The following is a 20,530-nucleotide window of genomic DNA, read 5'->3' as shown; positions in this document are numbered from 1 at the left end:
TTTGATGAAAAATAGCAAAGAATTTAAAAAATTAAGTGATTGAAACCATAGTGACTTAAATGTTTTTTTCGGCAAAAATCTGGGCAATAAAAAAATAAATTAAAAAAATAATTTTTATACAAAAAAGTTAATAAAAAATATTTAAAAATAAAATTACACGGTTTTTTCACAATAAATAGCCGTTTAAAACATAAATATCGCATTTACATTGCGGTATTTTATGTTTTTTTCATAAATCTCGTAATATTTTGAAAATCTCACGAGAGGCCATTTCTCGTCATATTGTCGTTAGATTTTCATAATTCTTGCGATATTTGTCACTATGGTTGAAGCTGACCAATGGTCATTAATTGTGGATTGAGCCGATGTTGTCAGTATAGGTATCGGCCCTGTATTGTTTGGCCAACGATTCAGGTGAATCCGTGATACCGATACTCAAGTTAATTGTTCTGAATCGGCCAAAAAATAATTTAAAAAATATTAAGTGTCAATCAGAATGTGACATGTGTTAAAGCTATTAAAATACTATACAAAAATAATTCAAAGTATTTTTTATATTTATTAAAAAAATAGCCGATTCAGGGATTAAGCCTATCGATTTTCTGCTGATACCCACCGATACTAACAACATTGGTTTGAACCGTTGCTAAAGGCACCTTCTTATTTTTTTTATGCGCAATTAGCGTGCATAACCCCTCTATAGTGATTGTGCTTTATGCTTACGGGTGCCCTAATTCCAAGAGCTGACATTGACCTTGTCATATTTCACTTTGATCCCATTTGTAGGCATAATACTTTAAAGGATAATTTACATATTAGTGCCCAAAGAATGACGAAGTTATGTTTAACTGCATTAGTTTTTAAAAAAATTAGATAGGTGCCAAACGTTTCAAAAAATTGCTCAAACAGCTGCTTCCTGTTAATCTCTGTGCAACTACCTTTAGTTATTTCTTAATCTTAACGTTTAGCAGTCAATTATAGAAAATAACAATTTTGACCTTTCTCTTTCTTTAATTTTTTTTTTGTGATCTCTTTCTTTAAATTATCGAACAATGACATAGATGGCCCTCACTTTTATTGAAAATACCACTGCTAACCGGAAGTTAGAAAATATAACAAACATGATCAATTTACTGTTTACTTGACACTTTTGCCCTTTATCGCCTAAAAGTTTTGGTGTCTAATTTTTCAGGCAACAACTTATATGATGCCTGATTTTGTCAAGTGACAACTGACATGGTGCCTGATTTTTTCAAGTGACAATTACGTGACCAAAACGTCCAATTTGTTAGGTGATAAAAGGTAAAACTGTCCACAAAAAAATAAGTGGCCATGTTTGGCATATTTTGAGTAGTGAATTAGCCATGTTTAACATATTTCTTTAGTCTAGGCCAAAACAAGGAATAGTGTAAAAAAAAAAGGTAAAACTGTCCCCAAAAGAATCAAGTGGCCATGTTTGGCATATTTTGAATAGTGAATTTGCCATGTTGGACATATTTCTCTAGTCTAGGCCAAAACAAGGAATAGTATCAAAAGTGAGTACCATCTATCATTTTAGGTAATAATTTTATAATTTATTTAGTAAATGCATGCTAAATCTATTTTTTTACACATATATGATTTAGATTCAAAGATTTTTATATTTTAATTGCTAATTTTATAATTTATTTAGTAAATGCATGCTAAATTCAATTTTTTTTCTTATTCATTATTTAGATTTTAAGAAATTTATATTTTAATTACTAATTTTATGATTTATTGAGTGAATGCATGATAAATCTAATTTTATTTTCTCATATATGATTTAGATTTTAGAAGTTTTGCATTTTAATCTATATTTTTGTTATTTATTGAATGTATGTATGCTAAATCTGATTTTTTTTCATGTATAATTTAGATTTTAGGATTTTATATTTTAATTATTAATTTTATTATTTATTAAGTGAATGCATGATAAATCTGATTTTTTTTCTCATATATGATTTAGATTTTAGAAGTTTTATATTTTAATTGTTAATTATATAATTTATTTTGTGATTGTATGCTAAATCTATTTTTTTCTTATATTTAAATACCTAGTTTTGTAATATATTAGTGAATGCATGATAAATCTGTTTTTTTTTCTAATGTATGATTTTGATTTTAAGGTTTTTATATTTTAATTCTTATTTTTATTATTTATTGAGTAAATGCATGCTAAATCTAATTTTTTTCTTATATATGATTTAGATTTTAGAGATTTTATATTTAATTTATATTATTATTATTTATTGAGTGAATACATGCTAAATCTAATTTTTTTCATGTATAATTTAGATTTTAAGGGTTTTATATTTTAATTGCTAATTTAATTATTTATTGAGTGTATTCATGTTAAATATGATTTTTTTCTCATATATAATATAGATTTTAGGGGTTTTGCATTTTAATTCTTAATTTTATAATCTATTTAGTGAATGCATGCTAAATTTATTTTTTATATATGATTTAAAATTTAGGGTTTTTACATTTTAATTCATAACTTTGTAATCTATTTATTTAATGCATGCTAAATCTGTTTTTTTATCATTTATGATTTAGTTTAATTCTTATTTTTGTTATTTATTAAGTGAATGCATGTTAAATCTGATTTTGTTCTCATATATGATTTAAATTTTAGGGGTTTTGCATTTTAATTCTTAATTATATAATTTATTCAGTGAATGTAAACTAAATATGTGATTTTTTCTTATATACGATTTAGATTTTAGGGTTTTCTATTTTAATTACTAATTTTATAATATTTTTAATGAATGCATGCTAAATCTATTTTTTCTTATATATGATTTAAAATTTAGGAGTATTATATTTTAATTCTTAATTTTATAATTCATTTAGTAAATATATGCTAAATATATTTTTAGGCTTTTTTTAAGCCAATTCAAACAAAGATTTGATTTTAGTAACAGACGATGGCAATCTATTAATCAGGTAGGCAGTTGTTAAGAAAGCATAATCCCAAAATTTAATTTGAACCCCAACTTGAGCAAGCATAGTCAACCCAAATTAAAAAATATGCCAATGTTTTCTTTCGGTAGATCTGTATTTTCTTGTGGATGTGCGGGCATGAAACTCTATGATTGATGCCACTAGATTTCAAAATATCTGAAAGAGATCTGTATTCTCCACCCTAATCACTTTGGAGAACTTTTATTTTTTGACCAAAATGATTTTCAACAAAATTCTTAAAAATTTTGAAAATAAGAAACACTTATTTTTTATGTAGATGAAAACACATCAATGAAATGAATATAATATCTATGTCCCTTGGTAGAAGGAACTGAGGCCGGTCCCCACATGTCAGAGAATATCAAGTGGCACCTAAACTTTGTGTGAGTATTGATCAAAGGGTAGAGAGTGACTCTTTACTGTTGGCATGTAACCCATGTTTGTTTATTATATTCTAAATAATCCTAAATGATGGATGTTCCATCCTCTTACGCCACTACTCAATGGATGTACCCTCATCCAACAAAAGACTCTAATTATCCTTTATTAAAATCAAGCTTGTGCATACCACTTTTACTTTAACTATGCAGCACCACGTTCCCCGTCTTGTGATCCTTCACATAGCAAACATATGAATGAAACTCAAAATAGACATTATTATCTCTTCCATATAGAGATTTCATGCAATATCTGGATAATGTAGAACGCCATAGTAAAATTAAAATTAAAGGAGTTGAAAATACTGTTACCAATATGCTCAATTGTCAAACATGATCTATTTTCCACTTTGACTTGATCATTCCCATGCTACTCTGATTGCAAGGATAACTTAGCCAGATCTGACATCACATGGTATGTGGCCCCTAAATCAGGGTATCACCCACCATCATCATAATGATTTGGAGCAATTATGTATTCCTCAACTACTATAACACCTTTTTTCTAAAATTTTGTAGACACGACATTGAAGAGCACTATGGCCTTGCTGGCAAAGCTAGGTATTTAAAGTGTCACCCTCAATAACTTGGGCCTCACGTATCAACAAAATACCAAGAAGCTCATCCAATTAAATAAGTTCTTTTCAGGTGTTAAGAGATACCCTAAGGGAGCCATAGTGTTTTTTGCTACCATAGTGACTGACATCGGTGTTTTTTTTTAAACAAATGTGAGAAAATTGCAATATTATTTTTTGAAACAATAAATATCGATAAAAAATAATGGATTGTAATTTCATTTTTTAATGTTTCTTTTTACTTTTGATTATTTTTCTGATAAAAATAAAATTTCTATTTTTTCACAAAATATTTTTCCTAACTTAGCCACCTAGTTGATTTCCATCGCTTGTTCAATATAACAACGTTTAACAAAAATGGATCAGGTCCAAGGCACCGTGGATGTCATTGGCACCTAAAACTAGGGGTGTCAAAGGGTCGGGTTTACCCGAACCCGACCAGGACCAAACCCTATAGGTTCGGGTATGGTGACAAATAAGAAGACCCGATTAAGGCCCGGGTCCAGAGCCAAATTAATACATGGACTTGGGTATAGTTGGTGAAATTTTATACCCGACCTGAGTTTTGAATGAGACCCATAATTTTTCAACGTAAAAATGATAAAAAAATATTATTTTATCGGGCATGTAGTTCTTATCGGGTCCGGGTATGGTTTCTCTTATAATAGACCCAATTAGACCCAGGTCTGGATCTGATACCATACCCGAAAATCTGGTTCAAGTTTGGTTCCACCTGAGTCTGAACCAAACCCTACTCGTTGACACCCCTACTTAAAAACCCAACAAAAATGGTGTTTCCCAACTAGATGTGCTGCACAAGAATTTCTTATTCACTTTCTGGGTGATCGCAATCAAACATTTAGGAATGAAACTGAAATTTGTTTTAAACATAACGCATGCATGTGTGCATTGTCTTTGTGATGAACGGCATCCAAATAGTTTTCCATCCAAGGCTCCTTGGACCTGATCCCCTCTCACACTTAATGGTTTCTCCTAGGTCCTAGAAGAGGTCAATTCCAAGAGCCACCTTGGATGTTATTCATCATGATGAACCACATCCAAAAGCGTTATGTTTTTCACAAATCTTAGATATTCATTTTCCAGCCTTTGATATCCTTGACATGAAAATTGCACACCCTCACAAATTCTTATGGGATTCATCTGGATGGAGAGCCCAATCTTTTTAACTGGTTTTGGATGCTGTTCATCTCAATGATGCATGGAATCCAAGGTGCCTTGGACACATTTTATCAAGATTCTTTGGACCTGATGTTCTGTGCTTAAGTCACTGCCTTGATAAAAGAATTTAAAATTAAGCCATGGCCCATCTTTTAACATACCATTTCTAATATGTTAGACTGATCTTTCATTTGCATTCCTGTTTGTTTCACTTAGTCTTCAACATTGTCAAGCACACGCATGTTATGCAAGAGAGAGAGAGAGAGTTCAACATTCAACCTTACCAAAATACATTCAAGGGATTATTGGTTGAGAGAAGAACATAAGAGTAAAACAACCACAATCTAAATGGTGACTGTTTACAGTTCAAAGTACAAGCAGATTAAACCCTCGTCTCCACTATATAATTGAAGAGCGGGATACACATCAGACATAACCCGCTCGAAGCCTACTAAAATTGAATTTAATGTCCTTGAAAAAGATGTCATTTTTTTCAGTCTAGATCACCCACTATGCTAAAAACAATCATACCCACCACAATAATCTCCATTTTTTTTTTGTGCCATAAAATCACGAGACCAAGCAAGTGGTCCCTAATAACGGAACTTGAAGGAATTTGAAAAGAGAGAGAGAAAGCACATGTTATCCGGCTCCTCTAGATCCAAATTAACAAATACATAAGTTGCTCATGCAAACATTGTGGCCGTCTGTTTTGCATTTTGGATGAATGCCACGTAACATATAACTGTTCCGTTAACTTTTTAACTTTTCCGTCAATGGTTAAGTTTTGAATGTAAAAGACATAAAAAAAATAAAAAAACAACTTGTGCCACCCCGAAAAGGCGCTACCCTTTCGGGTATCTCTGTGATGCCATTTTGGGTTGCAGAGGGTGTCTCTCTATCTCTCTTTCTCACAAGCCATTACCCTTTACAAACCGACCCCTAATAATTTTCTCTTGCAACATGGATTTACAGCAGGATGATGCAAGAATCTACAACCAACCCCTAATCTCTCTCTCTCTCTCTCTCTGCAAGGGTTTCTGACGATTAAGACGATCTGGAGCATAAGCTAACTAGAAGGTGAAAAAAAAATAGGGCTAAATCAATGATGTTGGTGGTGGCTTCTTCTTTCCACAAAAAAACCTTTGATGGGTCTCTCTTTCATTTTATTTTAATAGTGGCTTTACTAGGATGCCGAGTTTGATTTTGTAAATTTCTTATTGGCTTTTAGCTTTTTGCAAGCCCTGTTTCATTTGTGAAGAATCTTTCCTTTACAATGCCATTATCATTAGTCTATTTTTTTATTTTTTGGTCTGTGAAAAAACTTTCTGAATTCATTCATTTTTTGGTATTGTCTAACATTGATGTTACTCTATGTTCATTGATGGAAGAGGTTGTTGTGTATATGTTGTATTTTTAAACAATGGTCTAATTTTGTGGATTTTTTTTGGGTTTTTAACCTTTTTGCAAGCTCTCTATACCTTTAATATTGTTGTTTGTAAAAAAACATATTTTTATGATGCCATTAACATTAGATGCTAATGATATTTAAAAATCTATTTTTTAATTTTTTGGTTTGTAGAAAATTTGCTGAATTCATTAATTTTCTAGTCTGTGGCAAAATTTGCTAAACATTGATGAAACTTTGAGTTCATTAATGGAGCAAGTTGCTTCTTATGTGATGTATTTGCAAACAACGGTCAGATCATGATGGAGCAAGTTGATTTTGTTGTGGATTTAATGTCATTGTCATCAAATGCTAATTTTTTAATACCATGATATATGATATATGAAAATATGTTTTACTAATTTTTCTAAATTGTGGCAAAAATTGTTGAATTATTAGGATTTGAATTAGCACATTTCTATTTAAGTTTCAACTATGACAGAGCTCTCTTTTTTTGTGATAATTATAAGTTTTTAGTTGGCTGCTAAAATAACCCATCGCAGCAATTTCTTAAAAAAATCGTTATCATCAAGAACATTATGAAAAATTCCTAGCCTTGCTCTAGGTGATGGTCCTTGTGTTGCTTGAGTAACCTAATCATTAGCTTAGGCGACATTTGATTCCTGTAAACTGAATTAATTGAAAACGCCAAAAAAGTTGAATTATGAAAAAAAAATTAATTATTTAAAAATAATCTAAAACTTAGCAAATGTCATATGACCAACCAGTTTATGAATTCCATGGTAATGCAACAAACTTAAATACAATATATTTTTTTGAATATGTTTATTCTCTAATTCATTTTTTTATTTGCAGATAAATGAAGATGGTGTTATCTCTTATTTGTTGATGGGGTTCTTGATTTGTGGCATGTGATTTGAAGTAGCTTTTATGTTCTTTGGGATGACTTGGAATGTTGTTGGTGTTTGATCTCTTACAATCGGATCTGTGGAGTGCTTCTCTACTTGTGTAGGCTATTGCCACTAGTTGAATTTGTATAACTTTCTCATGTTAAAAGAATTCTATCTTTAATGTATATTTTTATTATAAAAGTGCATTGTGATAAATATTTTTTTATAAACAAGGTCTTAATTCTTTTTTTTTAAAGCATCAAGGTCTTAAATTTTTAGCTAATTCCACCATTGTTTCTTACTTTTCTTTATGCTTAAATATTTCACTGCTTCATGCATGTGAGCATTTATTGGGAATTCTGCCTCTTGCATCACGTTTTACGCATCAAAAAGTTTCCAAAACCTGCGTCTAAGTGACTTTTACTCATGGATATTCAGATGCAATTATCCTTAATATCTTTGTGTGCATGTATTATATATTGAGTTATTCTTGTAAAAGAGAAGAAAAAAAACCCATGAAAGCAGCTTTAGCTAGAAACATCATTCACACCATTGTTCATGTGAATGGTAGTGCCTCATGTCCAATATTTGAACAGAATTTCATCATACTCGACACTTTATGTTTTTGCTAACTTGAAAATTTTAGCCCTTGTGAAAAACCTAGTTGAAGTCCAGACCTGGATCAGCTCAGTGGGTCCAATTTGCTTATGTCTGGATGAGATGGGTTTGGAACTTAGACCATCTTTGTTTGTTTCTTGACTTTCAAGTTATGGATTCTTAGAGTACCATAACCTGACATACTTTGGGACTAACCTAAATTGGTTAAGTCAACATTACAACACATGAAGATCAACAAAAGGTTGAACCCATGAACCTAACAAAATAAAAAACAAAAATAAAATATAGAAAAATAAAAAGCTAAAGAAAAAAAACTACAGACAAATAACAACAGACAACAAAGTCAAGCTCAAACAGGATTCGCTAGATTAGAGGGAACCACCGATGAGTGAACGTTGTTCAGAGGGAAGGATATGTCTCTAAGATGCATACGTAGAATCACATATACATCAATCATGATTTTATGGATAAGATTATTAAGGACGATCGAAATTTGCTGGAAAATAGCATTATTGCATGCCATCCAAACAGACCACCAAGTAGTAAGCAACCACGTCTTCTAGTTCAGTCTCTACCGCTTGCATCGTCTAATTCCAACAGAGCCCAAGAGAAGATCAAGAGCGAAAGACTCCTCTTTGACAATTACATCCAGAGATCTCCACGTCCTATTAAATAGGGCCACAAAGATTGGGCAAGACCAGAATAAATAAGAGGTAGTTTCTTCAACAGCTTGACAAAGCACACACTAGTTAGAAAACTGAAAACCCAACTTCTTTAAATAATTGTGAGTCTAAACCCTATCATGCAAAATTAACCAATCCAAGAACCGAGATCTTGGGGAAGGGCCCTTAGCCCATAACACATACTCAGGGAACCAATCTGCCCCCGGGGGGAGCAACAATCTATACACTTTGTGGGTGTGAAACACACCATTTGGCGCAATCGCCCATTGCAACCACTGATCATAATTTCTTGCATCTCCAATTTGATCTCTAAAGAACGATAAAGCTCTCAGTCACATGCTTCGCAAGTGCGAGATCACCAACCCTTGGGTTCCATGACGAGAAAGAGATAAATCAGGATCACCATATTTAGCATGAAGCAAACGAGTACATGGAGAACCTGGTTGATGGGCCATCCAACATTGCTTGGCCACAAGAACAATACTCCTTTGTCTTGGAGCAAAAATACCTAAGTCAGCCATATGCCTAGGTAACACCACAGTTCGCCAACCAACCAAATGACGATTACCCTGGAGTTCACACCCAAACCAAAGAAAATTCATCATTAAACGACAAATCTGCTTCTCTACACCCATAGGCATCACAAATATTAACATAAAAAAATCAAGAATACAAGAAAAAACATGTTTGATTAAAGTCAGACGACCAACGATGGAGAGATAAGACGCCTACCACGAAAAAAACTTGTGTTTCACTTTTTGAATAGTTAGAGCCCAAGCAACGGAAGAGAGGCGATTCACTTGTAACAACAGACTCAAATACGCCATCGACAACTTAGAAATTGTGCAATTAAAAATCCATTGACCCGCTGCAAGCATAGATGACTCAACATTGAACATGGTAAGAGAGTATTTATTATCATTTAGGAAAATCCCTGAAAGAGAGAGAAAGAACTGGAGAATAAGTTTGAATCTAAGCATTTGTTGCACGTTTGCTCGTCCAAAAATAATCATATCATCAGCATAAATAAGAATATGGTCTGAGAAATCTAGAACATCTAAAGGATCAACACGCTTGAGCAACACCACGAGACCCTCAGCAATGGTATTGAACAGCAAAGGCGAGAGAGGGCAGCCTTACCGTAATCCATGTCCCAACTTGATCTGGCTACCTCTAATGTCGTTAATCTTAATCATGGCCTGAACATTAGAGATCAATTCCCTCACCCACTCAGAAAAACGATGACCAATGTCAAAATTAGATAACATTGGAAATAAGAAGGGTCAATGCACATAATAAAAGGCTTTATAAAAATCTAATTTAAGAGAAAAATAGAGTTGACCACTAAGATGTAAGGAGTAAATGACTTTCAGAGGCCAAAATGAAAGAATGGTGAATCCTTTTATTGTGGATAAAAGCGAACTGAGAGTTCGAAAATATTTGGTGAGCCACGGCCTTCAACCTATTAGCTAACACCTTGACGATCATCCGATAAAAGACACTCATAACCGAAATCGGGCAAAACCTAAAGATATCAGTGGCAGCAACATCTTTCAAAATTAAAGAAATAATTGTCAAGTGGGTTTGAATATATATAGAGAGAGACACCCTCTGCAACCCAAAATGGCATCGCAGAGAGGCCCGAAAGAGCATGCGCCTTTTGGGGGTTGTACAAGTTATTTTTAATTTTTTTATTTCTTTTACATTCAAAATTTAACCAATGACAGAAAAGTTATATGTTACGTGACATTCATCCAAAATACAAAACGGGCGACCACGATGTTGGCATGAGCAAAAAGCTCATATTCAGCATGACCTGATCTGCTTCCAGCAAAGATATACCCTTTTATTAGACATCACCACACTCTACTATGGTTAGAGGCCCTGCTACATGATGCAGTGCCTATGCTCATGGAGCTTATTTCTTCCGAACAAACCTCACCTACAATACATATATGTAAACATCTCATATATTTTGCATATCGTATTTTGATCTCTAATTAATTAAGTTGGCATCACAAGTTAATGTTTGGTCTGCATTAGCTTCGACGCTGGAGAGGGAGAGGTTATCCAGAGATAAAAGAAGTGAATAAAGCCAAGGAGTTGCTAGGTTTAAAGATGGGCACTGCATGGCCTGCTCCTCTAAATGTTGCAAATGTCAGCCCTTCATATTCTTGTAACCAGCCACTTACCTGAAAGAAAAAGAGGAAAGGTTTGTGGCTAAGTCAAGGGAAAACCCGGAACACTAGTAAAACCTTCAGGGACCGGGTGTTTGAATTGCAGACAAGCGTGGACAGGACAGCACATCCTGTCCCCTGCCCACCTGTCTTGAAAAAAAAAATGTAAGCATCTGGGTGTGTCTCCGAATTCGCGTCCATGGGATGCATCCAGAAGGCATCCGCACATCCCACGTGGGCGTGCAGACATGCATGGGGCTCATGCGCTGGATGTCCCGGACGATGACTCAAACGCCCCTTCAAGGTCATCCACAAACCCAGGATGTACTCCCAACTCTGGCTTGCAACAGGCATTCATGTTGTGGTTCGAACTCAGAACATGCTCAGATACATACCATCCTCCGTGCTCACCCACGTGAACAGGCCCCATCGGGTAGGGATGTAAACGGTTTGGATTTGGATAGGATGTGACCAAATACCATTTGACTAATAGGATGTTGGGTAAACGGATTCGATGGTGAAAAGCTAGCTCATACCAAATCCACTTTTTACATGTATGTTGGATTCGGCAGAACAAAATCAAAACTATATCCGCATCTTATTATAATCGCATATGGATTTGGTTCACCAAATGCAACTAAACGGAATCCGAAATCATAGATTTGAATTATTAAAAGAAGAATGCAATTTGAAAGAGGAGTAATCTTAGATGAGCAACCATGAGGTCACTAACAAGCAATTCTTTTTAGGCTGAAAAATAGTAACTGGGATGGGAGTCAAGCTACCTTTGTGATGGGTGTTTGGAAGTTGGTAGCTAGGATGAGAGTTTATATGCATTTGTGAGGAAGTGAGATTGTCGCTGCTTTATATTTGCATTAAATAGTGAATTTGGCAGCTACCACTTTTTCAAATACATAGACTCCTTCTGACTGTCAGTTTTCAAATATAAACTTAAAATGGCTTGACTTCTTGTTCAAAGCAATTTTATGCTAAGTTATGTTTTTCATATTTTTTTTTTTTATAGAAAAAACATTGTTAGAGAGACTTTAGGTGGTCCAAGTTCTTTCTTTCTTTTTTTCTTTTTAATCCTTTGCAATATGTGTTCATGCTTGATCCAACCCTTCCAAATCCCAGACCCATTTAGACCATTTGGACCCACTTGCTCACTCGAATGGCCATAATGTAGTGAGTACTTTTCTTTGAAAACATTAGTTCAAGGCTTGTCAATTGAGATAAGTAACCACAACCATTTCATAATAAGAGTCTTGTTACATCAGCCCAATTCTCGAATGCCAAGTCCTCCAAAGCGTTTGGGTAATGTAACTAGGTTCTAAGAGCACAAATGCGTTTTTTGCTTTTGAGAGTTTTCGGACCACAAGAATGTTTGAAATGCTCCATTGTTTTGTTTTGTTTTTTTTGTTTTGTTTTTTTTTTTTTTGTGTGTGTGTGTGTGTGTGTCTTGGAGAATAAATGGAATAGTTGCACGTAGTGCAAGAGACAACTTGTGAAAACATGTTTGACAAGAGTGATTCGGGCCAAGTTAAATCCAACCCATGAGTTAATCTTTGATGCAATTTTGTCTTCAACCCACTTCCAAAAAAGGTCGCTAGAGACGCCTCGATGAAGAAGCAGCCCAAGATATTTAAATGGGAGATCGCCTACACGACACTCAAATAAGGTAGTTGCAATGGAAGAAATGCAACTGGTTTTATGGAAAGAAACAATAGTAGATTTGGATCAATTTATGGCTAGACCCAAAAGCTCCAAAGAAGTACACATCAATGCCCAAAGATTTGTAATGTTGGATTCGGAGGTGTGGCCAAAGATGAGAATGACATCTGCAAAGAGGATGTAAGAAAAGCCGAGCAATCCCGAGAGATGCACACTCAAGAAGAGCCTATTATCCTCGATCGCATTGAGCATAGTTGAAAGTGCCTCTATTACAATGATAAAGAGAAGGGGAGAAAAAGGGTCGCCTTAACGAAGCCCTCTATAGAGGTTAAAGAACATATCTTGGCACCCATTGAGGGTGATCGTGGTGGACTTGATTTGAAGAAGACTCCTTATCCATGAGCACCATTTTCGCCAAAATTCATCATTTCCATGCAAGAGAGGAGGAAATCTCACCGAACCGAATCAAAAGCTTTGGAGAGGTCCAATTTTAGAATGAATGATTGTTGAAGAGAGGAGTGCATGGAATGAATGACCTCGTGGGGAAGAGCAAATCCTTTATGGAAGCAACGACCCTTGATAAAAGCATGTTGGTTTTTGAAGATAAAACCGTCAATAACATATTTCAACCTCAAGGCATGGGATTTGAGGACAAATTTATAAATTGTGGTGCTAAGAGCAATAGGCCTAAATTTGTTCACTGAGGAATGAGCGTTCAATCACCCTATGAAGGAAGGCATTGTCACGAAACTCTCTTAGGAGAGTGCATAGATCTTGGGCACAAACCACCCAAATAGTCTTAAAACCATCAATGGGGAATCCATCCACCCCGGGTGCCTTTCCCGAAGGCGTATACCAAACCACCCGCTTTGTTTCATGAATGTCAAATTGACCCAATATGCTGGCCACTTGTATTGGCTGCAGCCCACCCGACTTAAACCTTGATAGGTCCAAAGGTGGTCATGCATTGCATTCATAGCGGTCTTCAAAGTAGCGGGAGATATGTTCCAAAATCTCACCCAAATTGGTCACACTTTTCTCAATGCCATCAATGGGGGAGGGAAGAAACATGATTGAATTTTCTACGAGAGAAAGCAAATACATGAAAATAAAGGGTATTTTGATCACCTTGCTTAAGTCATTGCACTCTTGAACGATGTTCTTGCCTAATGCGCAATTCCTCAATTTTGAGACAAGCTAAAAGTGCTCTTTTTCATAGTGACACGTTTTTATCGGCAAAATCTCATTTTTCAAAAACTCGCTAGAAATTGAAAAAATTTCACAAATCTTGCATTTTTTTGGCAAAATCTTGGTAATAAAAAAATAAATTAAAAAATATAAAATTATTTTTATAAGAAAATATTAGTACAACATATTAGAAAATAAAAATACACACTTTTTTCATGATAAATAGCCATTTAAAATGTAAATGTCATGTTTAAATCACGGTATTTATGTTTTTTTCATAAATCTCATGATATTTTGAAAATCTCATGAGAAATTGCCATTTTAAACTTTCAGGCAATTTCTTGCGATATTATTATGAGATTTTTCATAAATCTCGCGATATTTGTCACTATGCTCTTCTTTAACGATAGCATCAACCTCGGGATCTATGTTCGACTGCTTACATAAACGAGAAAGTGAAACCGAACATGATTCTACTTTATGAAGTGTTACATTTGATAGATTTTGTACCCTTCCCAATCTATCTACGATAAGACCTAACCACACTTGTATTAAATCCAAACTAAGTTTTCTGAAAATAGCAGTGTTATCAGAAGCGAATTGATTGGCCTGAATTGGGATAAAACAAGTTTTTTTCAGGGGCTCATCCTAGGCCCCATTAAGCCATCCTTTTCTATTTTTTTGTTTTAAATAAATGGTTTTATTTTATTTATTTATTTTTGTTTAAGGTCCACGCCTCATGAATCATTTGAAATTACTTCATTTCTGTAATTTTCTTTTTCAGATATAAACACCCGAGATATATGCATCCTTTGCCGCCAATGGCAAATTATCTCGACAAGCAGCAGTACTTGTAGAGTTTTACCAAAGGGGCCTCCGCGCTATTGGTAGGAGTTGTCAGTGCTCGTCTCCTTGTGGTGGGATGTTGCAGGTTCAAACCCCAGTGGCACGTTGAATAACAACTGGTGAGGGTCTGCCTAACCCCAGCCTGCCTTTCAAAAAAGAGTACTTGCAGAGTTTTATACTAGTTAACCGATAAGTCCATGGTCAAGGTGACACCTCCCGGGTTGTAACATGACATTCTAACTACAACAGTGGTTTTTTATGTTAAATTGAAGAAAAAAAAGATAAAATTTCAGAATATTTGTATATATATTTTTTGTTTTTAAAATTTTAAAATAAACAAATCCAAACCAATTTAGTTTGACTTTATTGGGACCAATTTTCTGAAAGAAAACTAATTCTGACAACCTTGGAAAGCAAGGTGCCTTAACAGAGAGGAGGATCAGGGCAAAAAAAAAAAAAAACAGTCAAAAGATGCCATTCATCTTCAAAATGAGTGGCACCCAACACTTACCAAAGGCACCCTGTCTTGGACGATTCTCAATTGTTCATTTATGCGGTTAGTCTAAAATGCAAAAAAAGCATCAAAATTTTTTGTGGGCCCCATTTAGATATAAACCGAGTTTTGGGTGTCATTCATCTTCATGGTCGACGGCATCCAGGTGCCTTGGGCGGATTTTTCGTCTTTGGGCCTGATCTGCACTCACTTCCACATACTGGCGTGTCCATGCTCCATAGGTTGCTTCAAAGAAGACCAAATTTATGAAAGATTTTCTTTTTAAAGATAAAATCTCCTTTTTTCTGATATTAACGGGTTACAATGTCCATTACACAAATAATACAATTTGGGTTGGGTGCACAAAGATATTAACAGGTTACAAATGTCCATTAACCATTGGAATCACCCACCAATTCTTCAATTTGGGTGCACCCGATATATACTTGAAAACACCAAAAAAGCCATTGAAGAGTGAGCGTACCAGTTTGACCCAACAAGCCAAGCGAAAAAACAACCGAAAGATATGGCAGACCATCTTCCCCAAAACAACTTCTGGGGAGACACCCCTGAGGAAGACTACTGTGCCTCCAAAGGCATCCAATCCTCCAAATCCTTCTACATCTCCCCAAGAGGCCTCTCCCTCTTCACCAGAGCCTGGCAGCCCCTCAGCTCCACCCCACGTGGCATCGTCTGTATGCTCCATGGCCTTGGCAATGACATCAGCTGGACCTTCCAAGCCACCCCCATCTTCCTGGCTCAGATGGGTTTTGCCTCCTTTGCTCTTGATCTTGAAGGCCATGGCAGATCAGATGGGCTCAGGGGATATGTCCCCAATGTAACCCATGTGGTAGATGATTGCTTCTCCTTCTTCCAGTCCATAAAAGAAAGGCAAGAGTTCAGAGGGCTGCCTTCCTTTCTTTATGGGGAGTCCATGGGGGGTGCAATCTGTCTTCTGATTCATTTCAGAGACCCCCAATCATGGAAAGGTGCAGTTTTGGTTGCACCCATGTGCAAAATCTCAGACAATGTAAGACCCAGATGGCCAATCCCACAGATCCTCACTTTTGTTGCTGGATTTGCACCAACCTTGCCCATAGTCCCCACGGCTGACCTGATGGAGAAGTCTGTGAAGGTGCCAGAGAAGAAGGTTTTAGCAGGGAGGAACCCCATGAGGTATACTGGGAAGCCCAGGCTGGGCACTGTAGTTGAGCTTCTTAGAGTCACCGAGTACCTTAACAGTAAGCTGTGTGATGTGAGCCTTCCATTTCTTGTGCTGCATGGTAGTGCAGATGTTGTGACAGATCCAAATGTGAGCAGGGCTTTGTATGAAGCAGCAAGGAGTGAGGATAAGAGCATCAAGATTTATGATGGGATGATGCATTCCCTTTTGTTTGGTGAGACCGATGAGAATGTCCATGTGGTCAGGAATGATATTGTCTCTTGGTTGAGCCAGAGGTGTGGAGAATGAATAGGAACTTGGTTGGTTATGTTCATGTTTTGATTATATGCCTCATTGGTAATGTATGTGCTTTCAGCTTGGTATACTAATAATGATTATTATCTTTACTGAAGCGACCATTAGTAGTTCAATCTGCCAAGGCTTGTGTTCACCTTTGATTATTTACTTGTAATTACTCCAATGTTTCTGGGATATTCTGATAGAATGTGTGTTTCCTACCTCTTCCTTTTAGAAGGTATTCAGATGCTGCACCTACTCATCCAGAAAAGTAGGATAAATTGGGACATCGCATTGTGCAGCAGAATTTTGCAATATTTCAATTTCTACTTTTTTTTATACAGATGCTTTGGGTGCATCCAAACAACATTTTTTTTTTAATTCAGAAGAAAAACTGTTATTTTTTTTTATGAAATTTAGTAGTTCTGTTGCCAATTTTGCTGCTGCAAATAAAGTGTCCTTGCAAGTTTTCAAAACCCTCTGCATATGATTGATGAAGTTCAAAAGCTCAGAGGCTGCATGTCTCTAAAACATAAAAAGATAAAATGAACTTGATGGGATGATATCAAGCTTTGATCTGCAATCTGTACACCATGGTGCATTTTAACGACTGAGAGGCAATTTTCCTTCTCAATTTTCTTTTTTCTATAGGCAATCTTCCTTCTCAATTTTCTTTTTCTTCCATAACTAACGTGAAGGTTCAGGATTTGGTGCATCAAGATGTACCAACATTCTATACCTGCAAATAAATGGTGTAACCTCGTGCATATCAACTTGGATCACAACTACATGCAGAAGAAGATGAAGAGGAACCGGGAGACATGATTTGCAGTTCTGCACACATGTAAATTAGATGGAATTGGTTGGACAAGGTACAAGAAAAATGAAATTTTTATCAGGGTGAAAGTAAGAAAACATGAAGAGAAAACAGTTGTTTCGATTGATTCATATTGAGAAAGTTACAGTTAATATTGAGTCATGACAGGTTTGCTGGCATATTAAGGACAAGCAGGACAAAGGATTTCGCCTGCAGGTTTAAATCAACCTATCTTTAGTATGAAACTTCCAGGTCTTGAGACTTTGCCCTGTTTTTTGAGTGTCTTGGTTTAATTGCGCAGACACTAATGGAAAGTGTTTTATTTGATAATCAGTATGTTCCTCTGTGACCTACTTTGTGCAGTTGTGTGTAGAGTCGGGTTTGTTTTGGTTGAGTCTTGATGTAAGTGTGAGTCACTTGTAACTTTTTCCGAGCCAACCTTGCACTTTGGTTTAGGTTGATCAATACTATGAAGGGTTAGCCCGTAGATCTGAACTCTCTAATGAGTTTGTGGGCAAAATTATGAATGAATGCAAATGCGTTGAGCTTTCTTTTGTTTACCTTTGGTATGATTAAAGTTATTACAAGTTCTCTTTCTCTCTATTCTCTCTCGTTCTCTTGCACTTTCTATTGTCAAAGCTTTCGCAGCTGCAAGCGAGCGATTGAAAGGCTTGTGGCGGTAAGAAAGAACTATCGCGCCGCAATGGCCTATTGAAAAATTAGGATCGTGACAAGTGGTTCACAGAGACCTTGTTGTTCATGAAGTGTGACATTGAAGAGAACAATGATGATTTATCTTGATTACACAAATTTGTGCAACTGAAGTATTGTTGATCGAGCATAGAAGCAAGATGTTGACAGGATGGTACGAAACATCTTGACCATGATAAGCAAAAGTGTAAGGTTGTTGTTTAGTTGGCTAAGAGAACGTAGATAAGCTAAAGATTCATACTAGTTGTGCGTTAAGCTCGCAGGTGGAGCGTGACGTTTGCCTTGTGCATGCAGAGAATGCACGTTGAATTCGATTGGATGTATTTACACTTTTGAGTATGAGAGACTCAACTAAACTTCTAGATTTTCTACCAAGATTATGGATTAGCAGAGTGCCCATGTTGAGCATAATGCTCATTATTTTAGTCCATTAACTTGGCATTGTGTGTACGAAAAAAGTTGTTGTTCATGGCTCATCGGTTTGATTTCTATGAGAACGTTTTGCTGACTCCGAGAGATAGTTACAATGTACTGGATTCGGTAGGAGAGTTGCAACATTGGACAAAGTTGCCATTGTGAGGACGAGTGTCCAAAAAGACACTTTCAATAACCACTTTGGGGTGATACGCAAGAAGGTGTCCCTCCACTTGAGAACTAGTTTTGACCATTGAAAAAACACACGTTGGTGCCTAAGGGAGTTAATATTCTTATGACACGCATTGGTGATCGTTTTTCTCTGCGAGGACCATGAAGAACTTGGAATTGCTCTTGTTAGAATTGAAAGGCACCCTAGTCATGAACATAAAGACGACAAGTTTGTTGTGCAGGTGAGGATGACCTGCTTGTGCTTGGGACTGCACTGGAGTTCCACGAGCAAATAATACTTGATGTTGATAAAGCAGAAGATCGTTGTCTAAGTGATCGAAGATACATTAAGGAATAAAACTTGCCGTATTAAATGGTTGCGGCTATGGTAAACGTAAACTAGAATAAGTTGAGTAGATTGAAGAAAAATAGTAAACCAAAGATAAGTACAAAGGAAAAACTGACATATCTGTTAAGACTGTGTTCTTATCTGCACCACATTATCGAGGATGACAATGGTTTGGATGGGGGAGAATGTTCTAGACCGATCTTTCAAAATAGAGCAGTTGTAGTGTGAAGCATTATTGAGTGAAAAATGCATCGAGTGTAAGAACGCGCAGCGTGCATTGGCTTGATCAGTGACGTGCGGTGGTAGCATGACACACGATAGACATTAATATCAATTTTAGTGCATCGATGTATGGCGGCACAGACGTGGAGCGTTGTTTGATTAAGCAGTGTTAGCGGAACAGAGGATGTTGCTTTTAGAGATTTGGTAAAGGACCTCTTGGCTTGCAGGGTCCCACGCGTAGCAGCTGAATGCACGAGGGTGCATGTGAGTTAGGGCTAATTCCTCCATGGATCACATTAGGTGATTCCAAACAAGTATGGTGACTCGAGGCTAGACGAGTGAATGCCTAGGTGTCGACAAATGAGTCTGAGTGGTGCTCTTCGCTATGATGTTCAATCATCAACTGGTCTTCAAACTGGGGGGCCACAAGGTTTTGTTCATTCAGTGGTGAGGTTTTATTGTGCCGTGTGCATGAAGTCACAATACGCTCTATGACACGCAAGGCTAAGACAAAGTTTGTATTTTTTTCACAAGTGATAGCTGGTATGGGATGACTATCCATTAAGTGACATGGACTACATAGAGTATGCATTTGAAAATGTGCTTGATCAGCTTCCGCTAGGCAGTTGCACACGAGGTGGTGTGCAGGGCCGATAAAATGATTCAACATATGAAAAGGTGTGGCCTTTGGTCGTTAGGCTGACCAGATTGAGCAACTTGACACATCACGGGTTTGCAAAACATTCTATGCATGTGGTAAATTAGTTGCGAATGAGTGATCAGAAGACTTGTGACAGTAAGAAAGGACCATTGCGTTGCATGCCTATGAAAGAAATAGGCCGGTGACACATTAGGCCAAAAGGGTTAAGGGGGATTTGATAAGGAAATAAAGCCGATCATAACAAGCATGTTGGTTGAGAACTGCTATAAAAATTTGGTCTGAACCGGCCAATTCAGATCGAATCAGCCCCAAAATGACTCAAAAGGGGCCGATTCAAGGTGGATTTGATTCCTTTTTTAATATTTTTAAAGGGATTAAAAATATTTTTTTATTTATTTTGAGGACATTTTTTAATGACACCGTCATCTGGTGGTGAAAAAGGGCCGATTTGCAAACGATTTTGTTCTATTCGATTTGATTGAGGTTTTTTTTTAAGAAAGCTATTAGCCTGCTGAACTGATTTTAACAACATTAGTTCATTCTATTGCTTCTGCTAATTGATTCCTCATCAGA

The 20,530-nt window shown here is 36.1% G+C and overlaps 1 protein-coding gene across 1 annotated transcript; it reads left to right on the top strand.

Annotated features, from left to right (window-relative positions):
- The first annotated feature begins 15,645 nt into the window (after nt 1–15,645).
- On the top strand, nt 15,646–16,727 carry LOC149830929 (alpha/beta-Hydrolases superfamily protein). Its single transcript, XM_090011930.1, has one exon. The coding sequence runs from the start codon at nt 15,680–15,682 to the stop codon at nt 16,622–16,624; it is 945 nt and encodes a 314-aa protein (XP_089868056.1). The 5' UTR covers nt 15,646–15,679; the 3' UTR covers nt 16,625–16,727.
- Nucleotides 16,728–20,530: the final 3,803 nt, after the last annotated feature.

This window comes from Nuphar pumila, chromosome 7 (assembly GCF_984573655.1).
Source record: "Nuphar pumila chromosome 7, dmNupPumi1.hap1.1, whole genome shotgun sequence".
Classification (NCBI taxonomy): Eukaryota; Viridiplantae; Streptophyta; class Magnoliopsida; order Nymphaeales; family Nymphaeaceae; genus Nuphar; species Nuphar pumila.
The sequence above is the reverse complement of the archived record's forward strand: the minus strand, read 5'-3'. Positions and strand labels throughout refer to the sequence as shown.